Raw genomic sequence first — 15,017 nt, forward strand, 5'->3', positions numbered from 1 at the left:
CCCCTATTCTTTTTAAACTGATTTTTGTATCTTTTTATTGCTCTTTTAACAGTTAAGAGAACAAATTGTAATTCCTATGGCATGAAATCTTTAGGAAGGGCTAGTAGTGGTAACTTTTACTTTGTCTCTTTTCCTTCTAAAAATGACAAAACTATTAGACCGAACGCGCCCAAGTGAGAGGTCGATCTGGAGAAGGGAAAAAAAAAAACATAATAGGGGAAGCGTGGAGAATGGAATAGCGGAGCACATGAGTTACGGGGCTGAGAGAGAGGGCATCATTATTCTTGTTGCTGACTGACACGTGTCAGAAGGCGATGCCAGCCACCACCACGTGCCAGACCCGGCCCCCACTAACTGCCCCGGCGGTCCACTCTTTCCCATGGTCCGTATTGCACAGTTCCATGCGCCTCTCTGCTACTGTTCTTACCACCCTCTTCTTTTCTTTTGCACCATCAGCGCTAATAATTTCGGTTGCATCACTTTCATTACTTAATGCAAATCAGCCCGTGCTCAAGGAAAAAGGGCAGCCAGTTCTTTGTTTAGTTTGACCTTTCTTCTTCTAAATCTGGACCCAAAAAAATATATATTTAACTATATATAGAACATTTCATTCTTTAAAATGGTTTGATCCTTAGAGATTCTTTTTTATTAGGTGTGGCCACCACTTGTAACTACTTTTTGAAACATATATTTCACTTGGACTTTTGGGAAAAATAAATGATATGGAGAGCATAAATGCACGTTCTTCAACAATGGAAGCATTGTAAAATCCATTATTGCACTTCTCTATTATTATGTTTTGTTAAGGATTACTTTGTAGAAATAATTATTTGACCAATTAATAGTTTTTATATGGGATAATATACAAAAAAAGTCTCTAAATTATTTAAAAAAGTTTAAATAAATTTTTACATTTTATTAAATTCAATCAAAACTTTATATTGTTATTTTAAATCAAATAAATTTTTATATTTTTATTTTTAATAAAATAATTAAATTTTTATAACTACTAATTGATTTATTTAAAATATTATTTTTAGTTTTATGTCAAGTTATGTTAACGTAATATGTTAAAATATTATAATCGATGATTATGTGATATACTGATATATTATAATTAATCATAATATTTTAATTTGATATGATAACATGATCATGTGATATATTTCATAATATATATTAATGTTATGTGGATATAAAATGATAAGTGATATTTTTATTAATATTAATTAATTATTAATTATAACAACTTATATGATTTAAAATAAAAATATAAAAATTAATTAAATTTAAAAAAAAATATTTAAATATTTTAAAATAATTTAAAATTTTATTTAAATATTATATCTTTTCATAGTCAAATATATAAAAGAGATACCTTTGAGTTGGGTCGGTCTTTGGTAAGTTTAAATGTTTTACAATTGATTTATTGTAGGCATTGATTTGTCACTTTCAAGACTGAAAAATCGAGGTTAATATGAATTGTTTTTTTGCCTTGATACAGGAGTTTCTAAGAATTATTTCCACTCCCTCAAATTCTGGATGACTGGATCACCCCAAACTCCATTGAAGAGTCAAAAAGAAAAAAAAAAAAAAAGAAAAGTAGCTTAACTTGGATTTGTAAAGAAGGTGCAGCACCGTGTCGTGCGCCCCGCAGTTATTTGAGCTGAAAAATGCGTGACCACCGCCAATTCCAGAGGTCCCCTCCCTCTGCCCTTGCAACTGCTTTACTAGGCCACATGCAGCTCAATGTATAGCTCATGCAAACAAAATAGATAACCGTGTTTTCAGGTAGAAAACCATCACAACTTGCTTTCAAGTTTCTTTAGCAATTTCTTTATTTCGCCCTATTCCAGATAAGAACTTTGGAATATAGATCAATATGAACGATGCTGAGACTCGGGCAGGAACGTTTCCTCTCTGTTAGGATCTTATATTTCCAGAAAATAATGTAATTTTGGGCGGCTTAGATGGAAAGGGATCGACCATCCTAAGGACGAATGCCATTCTTTCAATGGTCAAGGTCGGCGGCAAGTACCTTAAAGGCTAATTCAACTAATCGGCTATGTAGCAAATTCGAAAATCGAAACGCACTTTTAGGTCGTAGAATTTATTTATGGTTCGCTCCTAATCTCTATATAGTAGACACTCGAAACCTCATAGAACGAAGATTAGGAGAACTTCCTGCCTACTTAACATAATTTCCATTCCTGGCCAATCAATAACTAGACGGGTTGATGCCGCAAAGAGAAAAAAGAAATGTAAAAAAACAAAAAAGGAGGACATTCTCTTGATTTGAATACATGTACATAAACAAGTATCTATGGTTTTCGAATTCTAATTCAATATAAGGTTTTAATGAATTTAATAAGGAGAATTTTCATTTTTATATTATATAACATCAATAATTCATGTTCACAAGAGATGTAGATGGATAATTTATCAATATTGTCATAGGTGAAATAATTCGTAAGAGAAGAGTATTTTTTTTTTTTTTCAGTTTGAATTCTTTACTTGGGAAACTACAAATCTACAATTATGGCTAACAGCCTGTTTCCCTATTTATACTTACACAGCACCTTGCTTTATGATGACGGAATGGCACTGTTGTAATAAAATCTAACTAGTTTCTTTACCCTATGTTCTTATAGATTCGTGCCGCAAATATCCTCGGAAAGGCTATCCAAGATTTGGAGCATATAAATGAGGATCTTTTGTAAATGTAACCTTTCCCTTCTTAATTGTTACACTTTGGCCAGTATTAAATTAAAATGCATGTGTTTATTGTTAGAAAAACCTGTCAATTACTGGGAATGAAGTATAATTCACTTTTGAGGAGAAAAAAAAAAGGTGTTTGTTCACACCATGAAGTTATACAAGATTTGAGTTTGGAGAAAGATTTTTGACCTACAATTCAAGGTGAATATAGGAACTTGATAAAATGAACTATGTGTCCGACCGACCAATCTTTCATACAAACTATTAATAGCAGTAAAATGCAAAGCTAAGGAAGGAACACCGTCGACATCTGCTATCTAAATCTTAAAATGATTTAAAAATAAAATAGTACAAAGTACTTTTGTAATCTTACTAGCTATTTTCATTATGTCTAGCGAAATTGTCCAACCATCACTTGATTACACCCAATGGAAAATAGCTGGAAATAATTTGGAATGCCAAATCCAAAATAGGGAATGTGAAGTTTTGGGTTTCTGATTCGTGTTCCACTTAGTCAAAGAAGCAGGATTTTTTGCTTTGCATAGTTTTTGTCAGCTCAAAACTTGGGTTCACGCAACCAAAAATACCGTGACGACAAAAGTTTAAACAGAAAAGGTTGAAATTAAAAAAAAATTTTTTTTTTTTTAAAATAGGGATAAAATTCATGTTTACGCAGGAAATGCCTCTTAGCTAGTCAGCTTCTTCTCGTCAATCGTCATCAACTCACAGTTTTTTTATTCAACAATCCTTCCGTACTCTTCAACACCAGAAATGAACGATATTTTGCCGATTTACATTTCCCACCCGATATCTCCCGTCCCGATAAAAAGTCCTTCCCCACTTAATTACCAATCTGCCACAATCCTTAATTGCTCTCTCAGCCAAAAACAAAAGAAAAAGAAAAAAAGGAAAACCTTTTTCTTGTATGAATAATTAAAAACTATTTTATTAACTTTGCGATCGTTTCAAGCTAAAGAAAATTACATAAATAGGCTCCTTATTTTAGTAATCCCCTCCTCCTCTTTCCTTTACGAGTCTCTCAGTTTCAGAGCTCAAAAAAATAAGCTCACCTCTCAACCCGGCTTCCTCGACGACTACCGAAAAAAATGTCTCTTACTTTGAACCCTAAAACAAATTTTATTACAATTTCTTTATTTTTCTTGTTTTCGCTTTCAGGAGAATGATATATATATATATATATTCTGATATGGTGTTGTAACCGTTTTGGTTTGTTGCAGCTGCTGATTCTATTCTTTGTCCATGGAAAAAGTGAATACTTGAATGAATATTTATTCTTTTGAGGAATTTTAGTTGTGATCGAGATCGGAGGAAAAAAATGCGGGTGAAGGAAATGCATCCGCTGTGTTGTATATCTTTGGAGAGTCCCGGCATCGGCGACCAGTCACCGGAGGTTTCTTTGACTCGAGCGAGGAGCATGCCAGCGGGGAGTTTATCCGGATCTGAAACAGGCAATGCGTCGAGGTTGACGACGGGAGGATCCGAAAGCACTGTTGCCGGAATTCTCTACAAGTGGACTAATTACGGCAAAGGATGGAGATCCAGGTGGTTTTTGCTTCGTAACGGAGTGTTATCTTACTCGAAGATTCGCCGTCCGGAGACTCTAAACCTCCTCTCTCCGACTGATGACGTCAGATTGATCGGTGATATCTCAACCAATCGTCTTTCGAGGATGGACAGTTGTAGCGGTAGACGGAAACACCAGAAAACCGTTGGCATTGTTCATTTAAAGGTATATTTAAAAAAAAATCAAATTTCAAAAACTCCAAAATAAAAAGTAAACCAATTCGTTTTGGCGGTAATATAATTTTTTTTATAGAGAGTTCCGAATATAGAATATCTTGATTCAAAAAAATTTGACTGAAGTGTTACCAATTATGTCATTTTATAGCACTAATTTTAGTGCCCCTTAAATTTTGCATCTGGAAATAAAAAATTTGTCACAGAAAACAAAGGCATTGATATCTGAACTCAAGAAAACAGAAAAAGAAGGGGAAAGGATAGGGGAAAAATTGAAGAGCAAGAACCGTAGGTTTCTGGCATTGTTCGTCATGTAGTTTACTGTGTGATCTGTAAAAAGGACCCCCAAAAATCTTTTCTGTGGGCTTTCTTTTTCTCTCTCTTTATTTCCGTTTTGTTTTGTGATTTTCAATTTTCATGTTTAACGTTAAAAAAGTATAAAAAAATATTATCTTTTAATTTTTACAGTTTTAACTGGTTGTTTATGTAGAGTGGGTCACATCAGCAGGTGGGCTTGGAGGGTTGTGATAGGGTAAGCTGTAGGTCTAGGTATTAAGTTGTGGTCACATCGTCGTTTAATCGGTGTTCGATGGATGGTTCAAGTTTTTGAAGCCATCAACGACGATTCAACAACTTGCATCTGATCCTTTTTCTTCTTTTGCTCTCGATCTTTTGGCTTTTTTTTTTTTTTCCACTTCCCGCACTTTTAGCAGATTCTCTTCTTTCTCGTCAACTTTTGCCTATTCCTTTGCTTGCAAGCCGCTTTAGTTCTGTGTCTCGAGATACTGTTTTTTCACTCAAGGTGAAGACCGAAGAGTTTTCTTTTTCAAGGAAAGAAATGATTAAACGATATAGTAATCGAACGGTGACGGGGATGGAGTATTTCTCTGAAATGTCGGAGTGGGTTTTGTTTGTTGCCGTCCTTTTTGAGTTTTGTATTCTTTGACTCGTTGTAGAGGTAATCTCTTGTTTCGTTTTTAATCTTTTACATGGTCTTTTGTAGTTTCTAGGCATTGGCTTGATTTTTTTAAGTGAAAGAAACAAGGGTAAAAAGAAAGCGTGGGGACTTGAGACTAGTAGGTGGGGCTTTGCCCGTTCAGTTGTATAGCATTTTATGTTGAACACTGTTTAGAAACGGGAAAATTGAAAGGATATAATAGTACATCTCTTTCGAGTCGTTTTAAGTGTATTCTCCTATGCACGAGTAGATCCAAATGGTGATTCTTCGTCTTTGTTTTATCCCTAGACAGTTGTAATCCTCGAAAGGTCTCATGGGGCTTCGGTGATGAATTTTGGGTTTGGTTTTGTACATCTAGGATTTTCATGTATTCGTTGCTAAAACAATTTTCTCTCATTTGAAACTTAAGAAGTTTTGTGATTGTGTGTAACTATCTAGTTGTCTGATGGTAAATGGCTTTGGCTCCTGCTGAGGTTACACCGTGATAGCCTAAAGGTCGGTGGACTAAGTTACAGATATTTGTTTTTCTTCCGGCGTTTTAGAAAGTTTTCAGCAATAATGCTCCTATCTTGGCGAGGGAAGCAAGGCTTAAATTTTGAGCTTTTCAACTTGCATTATCTTGAACTGATAGCATTTATTCTTTTTTATTTCTGAAAATGGACTTTTTAAATATGTTTCACTCATGCATTTATTCTGTGAATTTATTTTATGTGATCATGAAATGAAAGCATATAAACTCTTGGTGATCAATGTGACCATATCACAAATACTGGAACTCTTGTATAGCTTATGGGGTTGTTAATTGGATTCCTTTAGCAGATCTCGTCATTCCGGGAGAGCAAATCTGATGACAGACGGTTTTACATTTTCACTGCTACAAAGACCCTTCATTTGAGAACTGATTCAAAGAGAGATCGGATTGCTTGGATCCAAGCTTTGGTGTCAACCAGGAGCCTCTTTCCGCTGAGATCACTAAATGATAACCTCCCCCTTGTACCCCGTGATTTGTCTATATCAACTGATAAGCTCAAGAAACGGTTGCATGAGGAGGGAATCAGTGATAATCTTGTGAAGGATTGCGAGCAGATTATGCTCTCAGAGTTCTCGGAGATACAAGGACAACTGAAAGTTCTTTGTGAAGAAAGATCTAATTTGCTTGATACGTTAAGGCAGTTGGAGGTAATGTCAACTTTTTAATAATTAATATGTGCCTTTGAGTGAAAGTGCTTGAGCTTGGGGATTCAATTTCTTTTAATAAAATTTATTGCATAGATTTTTTGAACTTAAATAATTTGGTGAATTAAAATAGATTTTTTTCTTCTGAATTAGAGTTATGATCAATTTAGTGAGACCTCTGTTGGACCAATGTCGAGTTCAACCTAATGAAATTAAATTTTAAAAGAGCATTTTGTTTTTTTTTTTTTTGTGGTTTCTATTAATAGAGTGGCATGTCTCAGACAAGCTCATTTTGATGATTAGGCCAACTGATGAAGCCTTGCATTTAAAGTGAATGATATCTATTTTATGGGAAAAACAGCTATTGTTTACAAATGTGAGTATGGCGGCTGAATAAAAACACTATCAATAATCTTCGTCAGTAACAAGATGGAAACTATCACGTAATTGTGTTGAAGGCCAATGGAAATGAATAGCATTGATTTTGGTCAATAGTAGAACAAATGTATTCTGTTATTTGATGCATTACTGCTTATGGGTTTTCTCCAGGCTATATGAGTAACTGATAATGGAGGGTAATTACTTTAATAATGAATTAAAAATGGTTCTGCTATTGCAATTGTTTCTCATTGTTGTATATGTGGTTAGAACTTTTGGAGTATAATTTTATGCTATTTTGTATGGTTATAAACTTTATGTTTAGTTTCCATTTATTTCATATTAAGATTGTTTCTCTTGTGGTCCCAACATCACATCTCCAACCCCTGATAATTGAGATTGAGGTTTTTTACGTCTCTTGTAAATTGTTAAAAGTTATAATCAATTTTGTATTATGTTGTTACTGATCCATCCTAGAAAATTTAACTCAATCCATATATTCTACACACAGAGGCTGTATGGTGGTACCTAGAACTAGATATCGCTATAGCATCAGTAATGCATTTTTTAGGTTCACCATTCAGCACAGGGAGTCCATAATTTTATACATTTTCTTTTGTCTAGTAAGCATCCCACCAAAGTTATCCAGTTTTTTTGCTGGTTGCATGAAATGAATAGCTGGCCTTTCTAGCTGTATTCACATTCACATTATATCTGATTCCCACCCACCCTCACAGCTGTAAATTTTGCCTCTAGCAAATGCGTTGAAGACTCAATCAGCTTCTATAGGAAACCTTTTGGGCTTTCAAACCTCACATTTTCAAGCTACACTGAGACAATGTTGTCATAGCTGTAAACTTGTGATGGGTTTGAGGGGCAACTCATGGGCGAAAGCTAGAACTTGGTGGCATATAATGCCAAAAGTGCAAATCATATGAGCTTGGGACTTAGAGGTTGAGACTTAGAGGTTGAGAAGTTCTCCACACTGGCTTGTTTCTTGCAAGGAACTTTAGTGTGAAAGCTAGTTCATTATGTGGCATTGAAATGATTGGCTCTCATTACCAATAGTTATACCAATGCTTTGTATTGGTATAAGTATTATTTCTATTGCAACTTTAATCTTCCTCCTAAGAAAAAGGATTGTAGGAACTTCCCTTAAGTCCTAATTAGAAATGGAATCCCAAGCTGATCAACAAAACCCCAACAGTCCTAGTGCTGGGATTTCTGAATGGTGTGATTCAATTATCTCATCTTGTAAAATGTTGTCTTCATTTTATTGGTTTTAGTTATTTCATCTTTCAAAATATTGATTCATTTATGAAATTACAATTATCTCATGATTTTCTTTGTAACTAATTCTATGCATTATTGTTCTAAGCTTTACTGTTTATGGTACATTGAGAAGTTTTCCTTTTGCATGTGCAGGCAGCTAATATTGAAGCTGAAACCTCTGGAATTCATGATGGCGATTTCCAACTGACGAAGCATGAATATTCTGGTATTGGGCGTGGAAAGTATAGTGGTACATACCAATCTGTAACCTTGGCTCTGCCTTTCTTCACGCATGAGTTTCTCGTGCAGGTGTTTGCTTCTTGTAATTAAATTTTGTGTTGGCAAGGGAAGATAGTATTTATCGTTTTGGATAGACCTATAGTTATATCTATTGTAGCACTTCACAGATAAAATTATGTGAAAGGGTTTGAGATGTGCTTTCTTGAGTAAAAAATATATGCTGATTATCCTAAGTTTTAATGGCGATTTCCTGTCTTCTTATCCTTCATCATCACCATTCTCATTTTGTTTAACTTAAATGCAATGTTGTTGAGGAATGTTGCAATGAGTAATTATCTAAGCATTAGCTCTATTTCTGTTTACTAATTTCTTGCCCTATTATCTTATAACTTGACATCTTGTTTGGGTTGTCAGAATGCAGCACGACTGAATCATCTGATGATATTGAGAAACAAGAGCTTGAGGAAGTGTCTGATGAAGATGAAACCTCCTTTCATGACACAAAAGAGTATTTTACCGAACCCACTGTTAGTTGTGGATCTGTAAGAGGGGCAGCTGAACATGCAGAAAATCAGAAAGAAACTGAAAAACAATTTGATAATGTGGAAAAGATGCATGCTGATAAAGGAGATTGTGATTCCAGATATCCTCAAATTGAAAGACGGAAAAAGCTTCCTGATCCAGTTGAAAAAGAGAAAGGCGTTAGCCTTTGGTCTATGATCAAAGACAATGTGGGAAAGGATCTCACTCGAGTTTGTCTGCCTGTTTACTTTAATGAACCAATATCATCCCTTCAGAAATGCTTTGAGGACCTAGAGTATTCTTATCTTTTGGACCGAGCATACAAGTATGGAAAAGAAGTATGTTATTTACACATATCATCTTTAATATTCTGTTCTTCTCTTGATATATTGCACTATTTGTCTCAGTGTAAAAAAATAGTTATCAAGTACAGAAAGGTGTTTTTAAATTAACTCAGTGTGAAAAGGTTGATTATCCCCTTGGTTACTTTCCTACCGTTGGGCTGAATTTCTAGCTGTTCTTTTAGTTTATAGATGGATGCAGTTATATGCCTTTTATACGTACTTATATATGTTGTAACCTTGTTCCCTTTTAGAGGTTGGTTTTGTTAGTTCAACTTCCAAGGGTACCCCTTTGTTTTGGACTAGTTGTCATGCTTACTAAAAGTTTCATGAATATCAATAGATTCTCTTGCTTTATATCTGTTCAATCTGATTCTATGCTCCATTCAAGTTTTCTGTCGTATTGTCAGGGGAACAGTCTCCAGCGGATTCTAAATGTTGCTGCATTTGCTGTTTCTGGGTATGCTTCTTCTGAAGGCCGACACTGCAAGCCCTTCAATCCTTTACTAGGAGAAACTTATGAAGCTGACTATCCTGACAAAGGAGTTCGTTTCTTCTCTGAGAAGGTTAGTGTTCAGGATCTAGCAATACAGATGATTTCATGTAAAGGGATGTCCAGCCCTTTATTGAACTTAATTCGACAAATTAGGAAACTTTTTTTTTTTTTATTTTATAAGCTCAAGTGCATATGACTTTCAGCAGTTAGGAGATAGTTAACTTGACGTTTTACTTTGAGAACCTTTGACAAATCAAATAGCACAACCTTGAGAAGAAAATGACTTGGCTTGAAGTAGCGAAGATTTTCAAACAAAAAACTTAGGATCTTTCTTTCTTTTATTTTTTTTGTAAAAAAAAGGGAGGAAAGGACTGTCATCATCATCTTCTTTATTATGTGTAATCAAGATTTTCGAAATTATTGCTCTTGAAAGGTTCTTGAATAATGCGTTTGCAACCATTGATCTGGAAAATGAGAATTCCCTGGACAGTTTTAGGAAGGAAACTTTCGTGTTCACACAATAATTGGTTTGAGGTTCTCAAAACAGTGAATAGAGACTTTGCAAAGTGTTTTTTGAGAACTTAGAAGCAAACTTGAATTATACTAGTTCTCTAGGACCTTGGAGTATTTACCTTCCCAAATAGTTGCTTATGTTTATGTGGATGCGAATGTGCAAATATTTGTATTGAAGTTCCAAAGCATAGATGACTTATCTTTCATGTTGAAACAGGTTAGTCACCACCCAACCCTTATTGCCTGTCACTGTGAAGGTAAAGGATGGAAATTCTGGGGTGACAGCAACCTCCGCACAAAGTTTTGGGGCCGGTCAATTCAGCTTGACCCTGTTGGAGTTCTGACTCTTGAGTTTGATGATGGTGAAATATTTCAGTGGAGCAAGGTTGCACTCCTGGACTGTATATTTACTGGATTTGTGCTTAGGTGTTTTTAAATATTCTACTTTCATTTCTATTTGCATGATAGGAATCAACTTCATTCTCGGCAGGTAACAACAACTATTTATAATCTTATCCTTGGTAAAGTGTATTGTGATCACCATGGATTGATGCAAATTCGTGGGAATCGTGAATATTCATGCAAGCTCAAATTCAAGGAGCAGTCTATTCTTGACAGGAACCCTCGCCAGGTAATTATTTGAAAACTCTTTAAGTTTCTTTAAGCAGCCAAATGCAGTTATTGTTCTCCCAGTCTAGAAAGTGGATTATCTATGCAATTTCTTGGCTTGATTGTTACTTGCCCATTTTAGTCTACCATCTATGTCTTGAAGGAGTTATTTTTGGTAGTAATTATTGATCTTGTCCTGTATTGACTTAGGTCCATGGGTTTGTTGAAGACCTTTCGTGTAAAAAGGTTGCAACATTAATTGGCAAATGGGATGACAGCATGTATTATGTCAGCGGTGATGGAAGTGCCAAGCCAAAGGACTGCAATCCTTCATCAAATTCGTCCTTGCTATGGAAGAGGAACAAGCCTCCTCCTAATTTGACTCGCTACAACTTAACGTCATTTGCAATTACACTAAATGAGCTAACACCAGGATTGCAGGTAGAGATGATGTATTACATCAGTTTCTCAGAAGCCTTTTCATTTTTCTCTTATGCATATCTAATTGTTTTCTATAGCTTTGTCTGATCCCGGGTATTTGATCACGGATTAAGGAGAAGCTCCCACCTACGGATTCCAGGCTTAGACCAGACCAACGACATTTGGAAAATGGGGAATATGAGAGAGCAAATGCAGAGAAACAGCGGTTGGAAAGGAGGCAGAGAATGGTATGTTTTCCATGTATCTATGCTCATGCATTCATTTGCTGACAAAATTCTGTCATAAACTATTTAAATGCTGCATACAAACAAAGTTTGCCATAAACTATTCAGTTACAAAGACTTGAATATATTGCTGGTATAGGAAACTGTTGGACCCTATTCTTGGTTAAGACATGTTGGCAAAAAATTTCTATTTCTAGGTAGGGTCTGGTTTAGATTGTTGTCTTGTACTGCTGATCTTCAATCTGCCTCTGGTCCTGCACAGTCAAGGAAACTACAAGAAAATGGGTGGAATCCTAGATGGTTCGAGAAAGAAGGTGAAAATGGATCCTTCCGCTATGTGGGCGGTTATTGGGAAGCAAGAGAACAGGGGAAATGGGATGGATGTCCAAATATATTTGGTGAATTCAACGAAGAACTTGTTGATTCCACTGAACGACGGTGACTTCAATTTTAGGTGACAAATTGCATTAAATTGAAAACTACCCTGATGGAATTGACACGATATTATGATGCTTCTGTGTTACATATGTGTGGGGTGGAAGCCCTTGGTAATTTTTTCTTAATTGAAGGCAAAACGAGAAGGGATAAAAAAAATTTGATCTGGGTAATTTTTTCTACTGTATTTTTATGATTCATGTTATAGGTACCATTCTTTGCTACAATTGTTTGGTTTGTGATTGAGAACTGACTATGCGTAAATTGGCTGTTCATGTAGAATGGACAAACATTGGAGACAATCATGGAGCAAAATTGAGAAATGAAGAGTTTTAAGTAGCTTTGATTTCTGATTGCCATTCATTCTATCTGTTGGCAAAGATCGCAGACCAATATTCACATGGTCGTCCCAAGAGACATCTATGTGAAGAATTTGATCTTTCAGTCAGTAGATAATGGATAGGTCAGAGCCTAAATTTTTCTGTAACATTCTCTAGTGTGGGAATTGTTTGTGTAACGTAATCTCTCCATAGTTCATTTATTCTAGCTCCCTTCAACTGAATTAGCCGATCGGGCTGACAATTTCATTTCATAATTATTTGTATTTTCTTCCAAGGAATAAATCAAAAGAAAAGGATAAAAAAGAAAGGAAAAAAGAAGAAGAAGAAGAAGCGCATTCTTGCCATCAGCCAAACATGGGATTGCTATGATGGTGTTGTATAATAGTTCTCCAATGTTCCAATAATCAAGATGGAAAATGAGCAACTACACTTTCTAATGGAACTCATCTGTCTTTGATTTAAGACGTGTAAAGAAAAAAACAAGGGTGCTTGGGTTGGTATAAAAACATGAATGACTTTGTAACCGAAAAAACGGGATCTGAGTCAGAGAGAATGAGCTGGCGTTTGGATTATGGGGTCCTGGTATCCAGTCCAAGTATGAAAGCCTTGATTCCAATCCAAAGAAGATCTTGGGCAAGATCTCTCGACCATCCCGTAACTGGGTACACCTGTGGCTCTACCTGTGAGTAAGCTTTTACGGATGTCCCTACAAAACAGATGGATTAGTAGGAAAGGAGAAAAGAAACAGGATGACCAGGCGTACTGAATACTGATCAAGTGAAGAAGAAGAAGGACAATCCTTGGAAATGCACATTATTCCCGCTGGGGGCTGTCTGGCTGTATCTACAAGATTAAGGACAAATTTGTGCACCGCCCCATTTCCCCTTTGTATCAGCCAGTGGCAGCTACTAGTATTAGCTAGAGTCCCTGATTCTCGTTCGTACTAGCTCTCCTACCTACCTTTTGACCTTTCACTTTTCTTCCTTTTAAGGCACAAGCATCTTATTAACGTGGGTCAAGTAAGAATTATAATCAAAGAGCAGCCATGATAAAGCTAGTGAAGAAAGACGTTACCAAAAATAACTCGAGTAATTCTCGTCTTTGCCTACCCATCTACTATACAATTTGTTTCTGTAATAATATGATTAAAGGAGAAATCTTAAATTTTACATTTCATACTCTCAATATAATTCAAGATATATTTTACCCTCTAAATAACGATAGAGATAGAGTGATCATCAAATTTTTCGCACAATATATAAATTAATAAATTAATTGCTAATCAAAATTTCTCAAAAATTTTTAAATGCATATTAGTTTTTTTCTTTTCATAGATACCGACACCATCTAAATCTATTTTCGTTCATTATTTGGTGGAGCCCAGAGGGTGAATAATTACTGTACTAGATAAACATATAAATATTAGTAGAGTGGGCCTCAGTCTTTTTGTTTTTGAAAAACTAGTGGGCGTCAATCTACCTAAAGGGTTTGTACCCTCCTTTTATGAATCGTAAGGGTTCTGGCTATGTGATTATTTATGGGCCTCAAAAAATTTCTCCTTTGGTCTGCATTTTGCTTTGTCGTTATTCATGCCAGTTTCCCTTAATATAATTGGTAAATGTTCTCGAATTTATATTTGAATTTCATGCGGATCTCATCTTATGCATCTCTTATGTGTATGATTGTTAAATATGTATTAGTTAATAAAAAAAGGTTGCGGGAAACATATATAATCCGAATCCATAGCTTATCCAGTTCTCATGGCATATGACTGGCAATCGAAACTGACATCTTATCCCAGAATCTGGCATCATGTTATCCATGTTATCCTTCATAGTTATCTGCTACATGAGGGGTTTGCTTTTAACGATGAGTATGGTATCGGGTCAATCAATTCAAACCCACCGATCAATTTGCCTCCAGAAACAAATCCCACCAATCCTCTATGGCTTAATTTCATGAATGCAGGATTAATATTGCATTGCATGACTGCTTTACAGCCTCAACGACAGCACCCCTTAAATTATTTTGGTTCCACAAAATTATTAGAGAGAGAGAGAGACACTCACACAGAGAGAACGAAAGAAAGAGATTTTGGCCTTATCTGTATGATATTTTCGAGCATCTGGGACCCTTTCGATCAAGCAAAATTTTAATTGCATCCCAAGCTAGGGACAGGAGCAGCCAATATGGCAGGATCCCATTTGCCCAACTGGAAAAAGGAACAAATATACTTATAAATGCGGAGCAAAATTTTAATATTGCATGCAAATATATTAAGAGGAATGGCCGACGCCATGGATTTTTGTGCTGCCTTTGAGAGAATCCTGCGTGGTGCATGGGTATTATCGTAGACAGTACCATAATCTTTATCACTAAACAATCATTGAAAGTTTGAATCTTGATTCCCTGACAAAAGAATATGCATTCTCGCTTTTTGTAGGATCGAAAGGTCATTGCTTTCTTATAATCCCTCGTGCAGAAACATGTCTCCAACCTCGTTGTAAGCAAAGCTTCTTTGAAATTACTATATGCCAAAAAATTCACAATTAAAAACGAAGCTAGTGGATAAGTATAGGAGGTTCAAAGATGAAT

General features: G+C 35.5%; 1 protein-coding gene across 4 annotated transcripts; it reads left to right on the forward strand.

The window, feature by feature from the left end:
- Positions 1-3,692: 3,692 nt before the first annotated feature.
- On the forward strand, positions 3,693-12,806 carry ORP2A (OSBP(oxysterol binding protein)-related protein 2A). Of its 4 annotated transcripts, none has more exons than XM_089783142.1 (12): positions 3,693-3,826; positions 3,957-4,468; positions 6,251-6,613; positions 8,414-8,510; positions 8,915-9,360; positions 9,774-9,929; positions 10,590-10,757; positions 10,863-11,003; positions 11,192-11,421; positions 11,529-11,649; positions 11,909-12,100; positions 12,362-12,806. In XM_089783142.1, the coding sequence occupies exons 2-11, from the start codon at positions 4,055-4,057 to the stop codon at positions 12,086-12,088; spliced, it is 2,316 nt and encodes a 771-aa protein (XP_089639268.1). In that variant the 5' UTR covers positions 3,693-3,826; positions 3,957-4,054; the 3' UTR covers positions 12,089-12,100; positions 12,362-12,806. The 4 variants fall into 4 exon arrangements, with proteins under 4 accessions (XP_089639268.1, XP_021277290.1, XP_089639269.1 ...); XM_021421615.2 differs by having other exon boundaries at positions 6,254-6,613; positions 11,192-11,422; positions 11,536-11,649; XM_089783143.1 differs by having other exon boundaries at positions 6,254-6,613.
- Positions 12,807-15,017: the final 2,211 nt, after the last annotated feature.

The sequence above is a fragment of the Theobroma umbraticum genome, unplaced genomic scaffold (assembly GCF_002168275.2).
Source record: "Theobroma umbraticum cultivar Fairchild unplaced genomic scaffold, ASM216827v3 scaffold_30.0, whole genome shotgun sequence".
Lineage (NCBI taxonomy): Eukaryota > Viridiplantae > Streptophyta > Magnoliopsida > Malvales > Malvaceae > Theobroma > Theobroma umbraticum.